Source organism: Hemiscyllium ocellatum, chromosome 6 (genome assembly GCF_020745735.1).
Source record: "Hemiscyllium ocellatum isolate sHemOce1 chromosome 6, sHemOce1.pat.X.cur, whole genome shotgun sequence".
Lineage (NCBI taxonomy): Eukaryota > Metazoa > Chordata > Chondrichthyes > Orectolobiformes > Hemiscylliidae > Hemiscyllium > Hemiscyllium ocellatum.
This window is the reverse complement of record NC_083406.1, coordinates 74,589,210-74,602,118: the sequence shown is the minus strand read 5'-3', so window position 1 is coordinate 74,602,118 and position 12,909 is coordinate 74,589,210. Positions and strand designations below refer to the sequence as shown.

Here is a 12,909-nt window from a genome sequence, read left to right as displayed (position 1 = left end):
TGGTATTAGAGTTATGGATTATTAGGTCAGCCATGATTGCATTCGAAGGTAGAGCATACTTGATGGTGTACTTCTCCTGTGTCTCAAGATTTTTACCATTAGAAGTAGGAGAGCCCTCCAGAGTGCATCATTATTTGCTGGTAGTTCCCATAAATGTTGAAACGTTTTCTCAGGATTCTTGCTCAACCTGGAATCTTGTTATGACTAAATGAATTTCCATTTTGTGAATTTTATATTATTTTCACCAAGTGTTTGAGGGATCATCTTCCATCATTTTCATTGGTTTACAATTTGAGTCCAGAATTGAAAAGGTCTAATTTTGTTCTAATTATGTGTGATGGAGTTCAATGCCACTGTAGGCCTATTTGGCACCAGCCTATTGACTGGTGATGCTAAAGATCCATGTGCCATTGTGCAGCATGGAGCTGAAGCTCAGCTAGAGTTTGTTTTCTGTATGGTACCCTATGTGGGTAGTTGTATTTTATTTCCCAATTATGGAGAGTGTGTATTTGCAGGGAATTAAGTAATCGGATTCTGGTGGTCAGATGTGCCAACAGTGAATTCTTAACTGAGCTGCAGGGCAAAAACAGGCCAATTTGATGTTTGAGAAGTTCTGACACAGTTGTAAAAGCTCGTGCAAAGGATAGATCTGGGAGCAAAGGTAAGGAGGAAAATGGGTATGCAACAGCTCACTTTTAAAGGATCTGTTTGAGTAACAACCATGAAGTACTTGATTGTTAGCAGGGTTTGTGTGAAGGTGTTTTTAGGTGGGTCACTGATTCATTGTGAATGCCACCACGAGGGAAAACAATAAGTACATGAGCACAGGATCACAACATAACATATTATTTAACTGACGTGAGGAGCTAAGGAAATGGATAAAGGTGAGAGGGAACAGTTAATAATGGGAATCAAGAGGTGCTGGTGGTGGACAGGCATTGGAGCAGCCCTGGCTCCTGGTCATGGCCTCCCATCTCTGGAATCCTCCTCCTGTGGCACAGTGGCTGGAGTGGGCCAGGCAATAGCAGCAGGGTGATTGCAACAAAGAAGCAGTGGCCAAGGAGAGCTATTCCGTAGACCCACCAGGATAGGTAAGCTGAGTTTCACCTCTTCCAAACTTTGCTCTGAGCTTCCCTGTTCCACCTATTCCCTCTTCTGGTAATGTCAAAGAAAAACAAAGAAAATTACAGCACAGGAACAGGCCCTTTGTCCCTCAAAGCCTGTGTTGATCCCGATCCTCTATCAAAACCTGCCACTTATTTTCTAAGGATCTGTATCCCTTTGCTCCCTTACCATTCACATATATGTTTATATACATCTTAAGTGCTGCTATCATTCCTGCCCCTACTACCTCCGCTGGCGTCCACCACCCTCTGCATAAAGAACTTGCCACTTGTATCTCCCCTAAACTTTCACCTTCTCACATAGAATGCATGACCCCTAGTAATTGAGTCCTCCATCTGGGAAAAACAGTTTCTTGCTATCCACCCTGTCTACACTTCTCATGATTTTGTAGGCCTGAAATCAGGTTTGCCCCCCAAACCACCACCTTTCCAATGAAAATAATCCTAATCTACTCAACCATTCCTCATAGCTAGCACCCTTCATACCAGGCAACATCCCGCTGAACCTCCTCTGCACCCTCTCCAAAGCATCCACATCCTTTTGGTAAGGTGTGACCAGAACTGTATACAGTATTCCAAATATGGCCAAGCCAAAGTCTTATACAACCATAACATGACCTGCCACATCTTGTACTCGATACCCTGTCCAAGGAAGAAAATCGTGCAGTCTGCCTTCTTGACCACTCTACTGACCTGCATTGCCACCGTCTGAGAACAATGGCTCTGAACACTCCGATCTCTCTGTACCTCAATTTTCCCAGGACTTTTCCATTTACTGTACAGTTCGCTCTTGAATTGGATCTTCCAAAATGCACCACCTCACATTTGTCCGTATTGAGGTCCATTAGCCATTTTTCTGCCTGTCTCTCCAATCTTTCTATATTCTGCTGTATTGTTTGACAGTCCATTTCACAATCTGCTACTCCATCAAACTTGGTGTCATCTGCAAACTTGCTAATGAGGCAACCTACACCTTCCTCCAATTCATTTGTGTGGCAAGTTGCAGCCAGCTTACATGTTTGAACACATACGCATATGGAGCGGTTTTACCAGGCATTATAGATAATCAGAGTCGAGAGTGTGATGCTGGAAAAGCACAGCAGGCCAGGTAGCATCCGAGGAGCAGGAAAATCAACATTTTGAACAAAAGCCCTTCCTCAGCTGCTGCCTGACCTGCTGTGCTTTTTCAACACCACACTTTCTACTCTAACCTCCAGCATCTGCAGTCCTCCCCTTAGCCCATTATAGATAATCAGTTTATTTCTGGCATATCCATGCTATAAAGACTATTTTATGAGTACAACTGAGAAGGTACTGCAGGAATGTGGTATTTTGGTGAAGACTAACTCATAGAACTTTTGTGTATTTGGATGCTGCTGTCAGGTGAAAATTGGTGGCTAAATCTTTGAAGTTAAGGATTTTGAAGCACGTGGAACTAAACTTGGTGCCACGTATGCTGAGTAGACTACCATGAAAATCATTGAGTCAAATCACAAAGGATCAGCCTTGAAGTTTGGCTTTAGCAGAGGTTCATGACACCTTCCAAGGCTTAATGTGATGCATGTGTGTATTTCAATGTAATGTGGTTAACAGTCTCGATAAAATGATAACTTGTACAACAATTCATATTTAAGGGCATTTGGTGTAACTCCTCTACTATAATCAAAGCGTTCATAATAGCCTTGTCGGAAGAGGTCAGAGTGGCAGCATTGTGGAAACCTTTCTTTTGGTGAAGAATTTTTTGTTGTTTTTTTTGCTACCACTGAACAAAAGTCTAAACCAAATAAGCCACTTTTGAATTTAAGCTAATCACAGTGATTGATCTATTGCTATTTTACTGATGGGAATGGTTGATAACTTTGACACAAACACAATTTCATATCATCAGAGTTTGGCTCATTTGAGATTTCACTTATTTTACTTAATTTGCTTGTTAATGCATGCTTAATTTATGACTGTTTTGATGAATGAAGTTAAAAGTTATAAAAAGTAAAATCTTGCCCATTGGATTGCTCTTCGGGGTTATTTGGTAAACTCTGTTCTTTGGATTTGGCGGTGCCTACGAAGATCATAAATATTCTAAAAACTTTCTTTTGGAATTTTGGAGATTATTTTCAGTGATGTTTTTTGTTTTCTTTTGGCTATTTTAAAACAGTGGTCAGTCTTAGCGCTTTGAATTAATTTGGCTGTAGCTTTTTGCCTTATTCTTTTGTTGTGTACACTGATTTCAAGTTGTACAAATGTGTCTTGAAACAACTTTTAGTCTAAAATGAATATGGTTTCCTTTTACTTCTTAATTCCATTTTTGGCCACTAGTGCATTTTTTATAATATTTAATAAAAAATAATTTTACCAAATTGGAAAGATTATGTCAGAATGTATACAAGGATATCTGTTTGTTAATTTTTCTTTATTCTGCAATTTCAGGAGAAACCGGCATTGGAAAATCCACCCTTATGGACACCTTGTTTAACACCAATTTTGAGAATACCCAATCAACACATTATGAAAACAGAGTAAAATTGAAAGCTCAGACCTATGAACTACAAGAGAGTACTGCACGCTTAAAGCTAACCATTGTAAACTCAGTCGGCTTCGGAGACCAGATTAATAAAGAAGACAGGTAAGTGATTTGCGCAAAATCCTCAAACTTTTGGGAACAATTTGTTAGAGCTAATTTTAATTTTGTAATTTTATTAAAGATCTCATTTTTTACTCCTAATTTTATTAAATGCCAAGTGAGGGTTTTTTGAGAGACTGTACTGCCAGAAATATTGCAAAATCATTTTGGTACAAGGTCACGTAGCCATTCCATTCTCATCAGACACCTGTCCTTCATTGTTGAAAATGTGTTGCTGGTTAAAGCACAGCAGGTTAGGCAGCATCCAAGGAATAGGAAATTCGACGTTTCGGGCATTAGCCCTTCTTCCCGAAACGTCGAATTTCCTATTCCTTGGATGCTGCCTAACCTGCTGTGCTTTAACCAGCAACACATTTTCAACTGTGATCTCCAGCATCTGCAGGCCTCACTTTTTACCTGTCCTTCATTGCCCAGCTCCATGTGTTGTCACTTGTAGCTGTCCAAAGACACTGAGTACTTGTCTTACCAATAGCTTTATTATTTGCTCTCTGGCTCTGGTAACCCTTAAACATAGACTTTTTGATTTTCTCCTTTTCTCCTTTCTCCTTTTTTCCTCATTTAGTCTCCCCTAGTAATGTCATCTAATGGCACAAGGACAATTTTTGCATGCAGTCAGGCATAACATAACCAACATGAGGTTGGAGAAGTGGAGTTATTTGCCTGTGCTACATTACTGTGGGCAAGTTAAAATTTCTTGCAGCTGCACTGCAGAAATCCTAAGGCAAGAAATGTTTACACAAAGTTAATCCAAACAATATGCAAAAACAGTGATTTAGGATCTTCAGAGAATGTTGTGATGGTTATTTTCTGCCCTCAACATAGTTGTCTCCCCCTCTGGGTCGGGCTGAACAAGACATTTTTGGCACCCTGCTTGACCCAAAACTGAGCTTCAAACCACATAGGAGAATGTGAGGACTGCAGATGCTGGAGTACCAGAGATGAAGAATGTGGTGCTAGAAAAACACAGCAGGCCAGGCAGCATCCGAGGAGCAGGAGAATCCACGTTTCGGGCATAAACCTAGGCATTTCCTGAAGCAGAGCCCGAAACATCGATTCTCCTGCTCCTTGGGTGCTGCCTGGTCTGCTGTGTTTTTCCAGCACCACATTTTTCAACACTTCAAACCGCATATCCAGGCCATCTAAGTCATTTGTTTCATACTCCACAACATTCTTCATCTTTGTCCCAGCATTTACAAACTTATCATTTATCACTTAAGTTCAATTCCTTTATTGTCCTGTTTATTGTCTTTCTATCTTCTATAAAATACTGATTTGTCCAAGTATCTGTCACCTGTACATTATCCTGCTTATTCGTATTAAACTTAGTTTTTGACTTCAAAGGAATCAACACTTGTGCTCCACATTATATGCCTAATCACATCACATTATATTCTCACTCATGACATTTAGTCCTCCAACTCTGGTCTTCAGTTAGTTGTGCCCTCCCATTGTCCACAATTGAAGCATAGAAGTTGATGGTAAATTCTTGTATGTCCTTAGATATACTCTCATCACTTCATGATATCCCCAGCTTTTTTATTTCTTCATGTACTCCAAACCCATTTTTGTTTAAGCAGTCATCATACTTAACTTGCTCACTGCTGTTGTGGTTCTGTTCGCCGAGCTGGGAATTTGTTTTGCAGATGTTTCATCCCCTGTCTAGATGACATGCTTGGGAGCCTCCTGTGAAGCACTTCTGTGTTGTTTCTTCTGGCACTTATAGTGGTTTCTCTCTGTCACTTCCGGTTGTCATTTCCAACTGCAGTGGCCGGTATATTGGGTCCGGGGCGATGCAGCACACCAGAACTGCAAAAAGAGGAAGAAGAACACCTCTACAATGTATTTGCCAAAAATGGATACCCCCGCAATTTCATCAACAGATGCCTAAGGGAAAGACAACGGAATGAGGACATGCCACAACCCAAAGGACTAGCCACGTTACCATACATCAAGAACATTTCTGAACTGACAGCCAGACTACTACAACCACTAGGACTCATAACAGCACACAAACTAACAGCCATTCTCAGACAACAACTCACCAGGACAAAGGACCCGATACCCAGCATGAGCAAAACCAACGTAGTGTACAAATTCCCATACAAGGACTGCACAAAACACTACATAGGACAAACAGGAAGATCGCTAACGATTCGTATCCATGAACGCCAACTAGCCACGAAACGACACGACCAGCTATCCTTAGTAGCCACACATGCAGATGACAGTCAACATGAGTTCGACTGGGACAACACTACTATTATAGGACAAGCCAAATATAGAACAGCCAGGGAATTTGTAGAGGCATGGCACTCACCCACAGATTCTATCAACAAATGCATCCACCTGGACCCAATATACTGGCCACTGCAGCGGACAGCTGGAACTGACAACCGGAAACAACAAAGACATACCACTATAAATGCCGGAGGAAACAACACAAGCACTTCTCAGGAGGCTCCCAAGCACTGAGGATGTCACCTAGACAGGGGACGAAACGTCTGCAACCCAAATTCCCAGGTCAGCGAACAGATCCATAACAACGAGCACCCGAGCTACAAATCTTCTCACAAATTTTGCTCACTGCAATTTGTAATTTCTTTGTTTTGTTATAATGTATCTAGTTGAGGAAAATGACATCAAAAACATCCAATCAGTCTCTTCGATTTCTAGTTCAAGTCACTGTCATCAGCTATCCATTCCTCCTCGCCCTATATCTCCCAGGAGGAACATAAAAAGAGAACAATCAATTAATTCAACTTAAGGAATTCCTAACTACCTTTTCACGCACTTTGCATTGCCACTTGTCCTACTTAATGTTTTCAGCTCTGGTGCAATCTAATGACATGATATTCATGCTTTTGGTAATCTTTTTGTTCAGATTTTCTCTCCTGAGCACAAGCCCAAGGCATCTTCGTAGTATAGTGATCTATACTATGGAATCCTCTTTACACTCAGTTGCATCTTTTCCAGAACCTAATGCTTCTTGTGGGTTTTTAAATTATTCGATTACGAGATGTGGGTGTGGCTGGCTGAGTCAGCATTTGTTGCTCATCCCTAGTTACCCTTGAAGATGTTAAAATTGGAATCAGTACTTCATAGATGTTCCTGAGACCTGATATCTTAATGAATTGGTTCGGCATTGGGATCTTATTTGCTTCAATTCCAACACGTGGTTCTATACTTCTACATCTTTCCCCATTTCACTCACTTGTACTTGCAATGATTCAAAATTTCTCCTTTGACCTATAGCTATGTAATGGTACTTTTTTTTGTACGTTTTGAAAGATATTTTGCAACTCTTGAACCTGCCCTCCTCAACCTGACCAAAATCAGTTACACTAATTTTGCTTTTTTAGATGATTGACTTTTCCTCACAATTTACTGACCTTGCAAATGTAATTATTGTGCTGTTTGTGTTGATTGTCACCATTGAGATGGATACAAACATGAGGGGCCCTGAGGGTTCACTGCTTATCAAGGTTTTTTTTCTCTATTTGCCTTAATTGCTTTGCCTTAATTGCTCTGATCTCTGGCAAATAGTCAGAGAAGACTGTGGAAGGAACCATCAGAAGCCTTAAATATTTCAATACTGCAATCTCATTTTCTGCAATCTCTTTGCAGAACTGAAGTCTCTCATCCTCCAGTAGGAGCCTTGTACTGCATTCATGTTTGCTCTGCATTTGTCTCCTCTCTTCCTTAGAAATCCTTCCAAAGATGTGGTGTACAGAATTCTACGTACCAGTGTTCCAGCTGAAGCTATTAATGAAACTATGCACTTTTGTGAGCTTTCTCAAACACACTGTCAGCTAGCCTTCTCCCCTTCAAGGGTTTATTTAGGTATAGAGTCATAGAATTATAGAGATATCCAACAAGGAAATGGACCCTTCAGTCCATCACGTCCATGCCGACCAGATATCCTAATCTAATCTAGTCCCATTTGCCAGCACATGGCGCATATCCCGCTAAGCCTTCCTATTCATATACCAATCCATTTTAAATGCTATAATTGTATCAGCCTCCTTTGGTAGCTCATTCTATTCACACACCACCCTCTGCGTGAAAAAGTTGCCCCTTAGGTCCCTTTTATATCTTCCCCCTCTCAACTAAACGGCATAGGTTTAGGGTCTGGACTCTCCCACCCCAGGGAAAAGACCTTGTCTATTTACCCTATCTATGCTCCTCCATAAGTTTATAAACCTCTATAAGCTCACCCTCAGCCTCCAACCCTCCAGGGAAAACAACCCAGCCTATTCAACCTCTTCCTATAGCTCAAATCCTCCAACCCTGACAAAATCCTTAAATCTTTTCTGAGCCCTTTCGAGTTTCACAACATCTTTCTGATAGGAAGGTGGCCAAAATTGCACACAGCATTCCAAAAGTGGCCTAACTAATGTCCTGTACATCCGCAACAAAACTTCCCAACTCCAATACTCAATGAAGGAAAGCATACCAAACGCCGCCTTCATTATCCTATTTACCTGCGAGTCTACTTTCAAGAAACTATGAACCTGCATTCCAAGGTCTCTTTGTTCAGCAACACTCCCCAGGACCTTACCATTAAGTGTATAAGTCCTGCCCTGATTTGTTTTTCGAAAATGCAGTACCTCTTGTTTATCTAAATTAAACTCCATCTGCCACTCCTCAGCCCATTGGCCCATCTGACCAAGATCCCATTGTACTCTGAGGTAACTTCTTCACTGTCCACTAGACCTTCAGTTTTGGCGTCATCTGCAAACTTACTAACTATACTTCCTATGTTCACATCCAAATCATTTATATACATGACAAAAAAAACAGTGGACCCAGCACCAATCCTCGTGGCACACCATTGGTCACAGACCTGCAGTCTGGAGAGCAACCCTTCACCACCACCCTCTGTCTTCTACCTTTTGAGCTAGTTCTGTATCCAAGTGGCTAGTTTTCCCTGTATTCCTTGAGATCTAACCTTGCTAACCAGTCTACCATGAGGAACCTGGTCGAATGACTTACTGAATTCAATATAGATCATGTCTACCACTCTTCCCTCATCAATCTTCTTTGTTACTTCTTCAAAAAACTCCATCAAGCTCGTGAGACGTGATTTCCCATGCACAAAGCCATGCTGATTATCCCTAATCAGTACATGCATTTGGAAAGGCAAGAAAATCCTGTACCTCAGGATTCTGTTCAACGCGTTGCCCACCACTGATGTCATGCTCACCGGTCTATAGTTTCCTGGCTTGCCCTTACGACTTTTCTTAAACAGTGGCACCACGTTAGCCAACCTCCAGTCTTTCAGCGCTTTAGCTGTGACTATCGATGATACAAATATCTCAGCAATATCTTTGGCCTTGTGCAATGCCCCCTTTCCCCAAGCCAACTTTATATTTGGCTGTGATCTCCGTGGAGAACAATAACTTTAAAAAAGAAATTCAAACTCAGCTACTTGCTGAAAGAATTATGCAAGTTTGTTCTTTCTCATGTGCTCTTGCACTTTCCCTATTGCTGGTCAACCCTAACAAAACAATCTTTACAATATATCCCTATGAAAATGTGGCATACCTGAAATGTTCCACATAGAAATTTAAACTACTTATCTCCCATTGTTAATCTGCCTTTTGGCTTTAAACGTATATGGATACTTGCAGACCTTTTTCTTTGTGTACTAGTTGCTTTCCATTTTTTATTTTCTGATCTGGGAAAATTAAATGAGTAAATTATGTCTCTAACAGGGATCATTGCAGTTTTATCAGTTTCACTGGCTCCATAATTAAGAGGACAGTTATGTACTATTTGTTTTCTATCTCCAACTCTGTCCTTAGTAAAAGAACATATACCACACTTGGGATTGAAATCAGTTTGGGTCTGTTTACCACCTTCTGATAAGAGGTACTTCCATTAATTACACCTAAAATAGAGTTCAGTCCCTCTACAACAAAGCATGCAAATCATAAAATTAGACATTTTTGCAGTCGTTCTCTCTGTTTTCATATTTGTATCATTATCCAACTTTGAATTAGTCCTCCAATACCCATGTGTAGGTCATTTTGTATATAAAGAGAAAAGCAAGAGTCCTGGAGCTTAAGCAACACCCCCTTCCCTACCAAAAGGAAACCTTATCTTGTTCATTCCAATCCAAAATCAAATCAATTCTCCACAGCTTTCCGACTCATCATGGGCATCGATAAGGTGAATAGCCTATATCTTTTTCCAAGGATAGAGGAGTCCCAAGCTAGAGATTATAGCTGTAAGGTGAGAGGGGAAAGATTTAAAAGGGACCTTAGATGCATTTTTTCAGAGGGTGATGTGTGTATGGAATAGGTTGTCAGAGGAAATCATAGACATGGGTAAAATTACAACATTTACAAGATGTTTGGGTAGGTGCATGAGTAGGAAAAGTTTAGAAGTATATGAGCCCAACACAGACACATGGGACTAGTTCAGTTTAGGATATCAGGTCAGCCTGGATGAGTTGGACTGATGGATCTGTTTCCATGCTGTATGACTCGTCATTAACATCCTCATGTACAGGTATGCCATCTATTACATAACCTATATCAATGCTTTCTGCTACTTCAGATAACTCTGATTAGTCAGACAGTGATTAGATTAGATTCCCTACAGTGTGGAAACAGGACATATGACCCAACAAGTCCACACTGACCCTCCGAAGAGTAACCCACCCAGACCCATTCCCCTATTCTATATTTATCCCTGACTAACACTATGGGCAATTTATTATAGCCAATTCACCTGCACATCTTTGGATTGTGGGAGGAAAGCGGAGCGCCTGGAGGAAACCCACACAGACACAAGGAGAATGTGCAAACTCCACATAGGCAGGAATCGAATCCGGGTCCCTGGCGCTCTGAGGAGGCAGTGCTAACCACTGAGCCACCGTGCTGTCCCACGGTAGTTGCCTTGAATAAATTTTTACTGGCTGCCTTTTATTCATCTTTTCAGTAAGTAAGGCCAGCATTTGTTGCTCACCCCTAAATGTCCTAGAAGATCGAGCTGTTTAACATCTTGAACTGCTGTAATTCATCTCTTTAAGTAAGCCACAAGTGCTTTTAAGGAGGATTTCTAAGATTTTGACTTGGTAGTAGAAAGAGAATGACAACATAGTTCTGAGTCAGGATAGGTAGCATGTAGGATATTTTGCGGTGGTACTATTCCTGTATACCTACAGTTCTGCTATTCTAGAGGTAGAGGGCAGGGATTTTTTTTTTTACTCCTGCTTTCCAAGATAAGAATTAATTTTGGTCTCAACAATGGTCTGTTGTAGTTTGCCACCATTTAATATTTGACAGCTATCAGGTTGATCCTTGTGCTGCTGTTTTTATTGGTGTTGTAACACTTCAAGACCCCAGTCTTCTGGACTCGCCCTATATTGGTGGAGGATAAAGAGATTGTAGGCAGAGTTTCTCCTATATCCACAATAATCTAGGATGCATCCAATCAAGACTAGCTGATATTTATCACTTAATATTTGTTGTTGCACCTTTTAGAAGATGTACAGGAGGTTCTTCTTTTCTAATCATTGCATTATATCCGCTTTGTTGAATGATGGAGATTCCAGTTCCACTCTCTATATGTGCCTTTAAAAAAGCATGTTTAAAAACTTGTTATTGAAAGTTGCACAGTTGCCTGTTTCATTCTGATCCTACACTCAAAGGTCAATACTTGTCCAACTTCCAAAAAACAATCTCTCCTAGCAATGTTTTCCTTTCCTTTGCATGTCATCTGCCTTCACTCAGTCCTTTCTGCCTCCTAGAATGCGAAGTCAGAATGAAGGAGCTTTCATCTTAGGTGCCCTCTTAAATGATTTTTAGTTGTGTATTTCCTGCGCAATTGTTTTTGCTGGAATCCTTGAATTAAAGTTAAGTTTTAACCACAAGTGAAAATACAACCTGATTATCTGGCATTTAACTCTTTATGTTCTCCGTTCAAAAGAGTCGAATTTTGTCCTGATTAAATGTTTGACGTTTAACTGATGGAAAACAGGACACCTTGGGTAACCACTGTCAATACTGAGCAGTTTGTTATACTACTAATGGTGTACTAAGTTTAAATACTAGTGTTCAAATGACAATATTTTATTGCTTGTGCAATTTGGATTAGGTGGCACAATCAGCAAGCAATAGCAATAAACCATTTATAACCTGATTTTCATTGTTAAATGTCCTGTCTTTCACTTGTTTGTTTTGGGTTTTCATAGTTATAAACCTATCATTGACTACATTGATGCACAGTTTGAGGCCTATCTGCAAGAAGAGTTGAAGATTAAACGTTCATTGCACAATTATCATGATTCCCGTATCCATGTTTGTCTGTACTTCATTTCTCCCACTGGCCATTCTCTTAAGTCACTAGATTTGGTGACAATGAAAAAGCTGGATAGCAAGGTAGGTCAAATTTAGTTTTAGAATGAAGTTCTGTGAGGGTGAAATTCTTGTTGATCATCATTTGAAAGTGATGTTACTCATTTATTTTTACATTTGCTCTTTCTATTTTTAATATAAAAGATTGGAAAATTGATTACACAAACCAGCTGTTCTAGGTGTTAACAGGTAGCATCTGAGTCAGAAGTTTGTGGATTTAAGTTCCTACTTGTACTTCTGCAGTGTGGTTCTAATGTGCTATATCTGATGCGCTGTTTTTGAATGATGCATTGAATTGTGGGTTTTTTCCTGAAGTATCAGGAGTGCATAAAATGTCCTATTTTGTAGATAAGCAGTGGATTTATCGTCAGCATCCTGGATAATATCTATCCCCAATTATCACTTTTTTAAGAAAATGTTAATTGTTGCATTGTTTGTGTACTCACCTCAATTGTCATTCTTGCAAAACGATTTCACTTGTTGATTGCTCTTACTTTTTGTAAAATACTTCCAGATGTTTTTGCAGAATTTTTGTTTCTCAACCTCAACACTTCAACACCTTGTTTTTTTTTAGACTTGTTTTAAGATTACTTAGTGTGGAAACAGGCCCTTTGGCCCATCAAGTCCACACCGACCAGCCGAAGAGCCACCCAGACCCATTCCCCTCCATTTACCCCTTCACCTAACACTACGGGCAATTTAACTTGGCCAATTCACCTAACCTGCACATTTTTGGACTATGGGAGGAAACCGGAGCACCCGGAGGAAACCCACGCAGACA

At 40.4% G+C, this 12,909-nt stretch overlaps 1 protein-coding gene across 3 annotated transcripts in view; it reads left to right on the top strand.

Moving 5' to 3' along the window:
• septin10 (septin 10) overlaps positions 1 to 12,909 on the top strand; it is a 79,469-nt gene that overhangs the window by 26,216 nt on the left and 40,344 nt on the right. For all 3 annotated transcript variants that reach the window (XM_060826042.1, XM_060826044.1, XM_060826043.1), the window contains exons 3-4: positions 3,552 to 3,747; positions 11,966 to 12,152. In XM_060826042.1, coding sequence (XP_060682025.1) covers positions 3,552 to 3,747; positions 11,966 to 12,152 — 383 coding nt within the window. The remainder of the gene's footprint in view (positions 1 to 3,551; positions 3,748 to 11,965; positions 12,153 to 12,909) is intronic.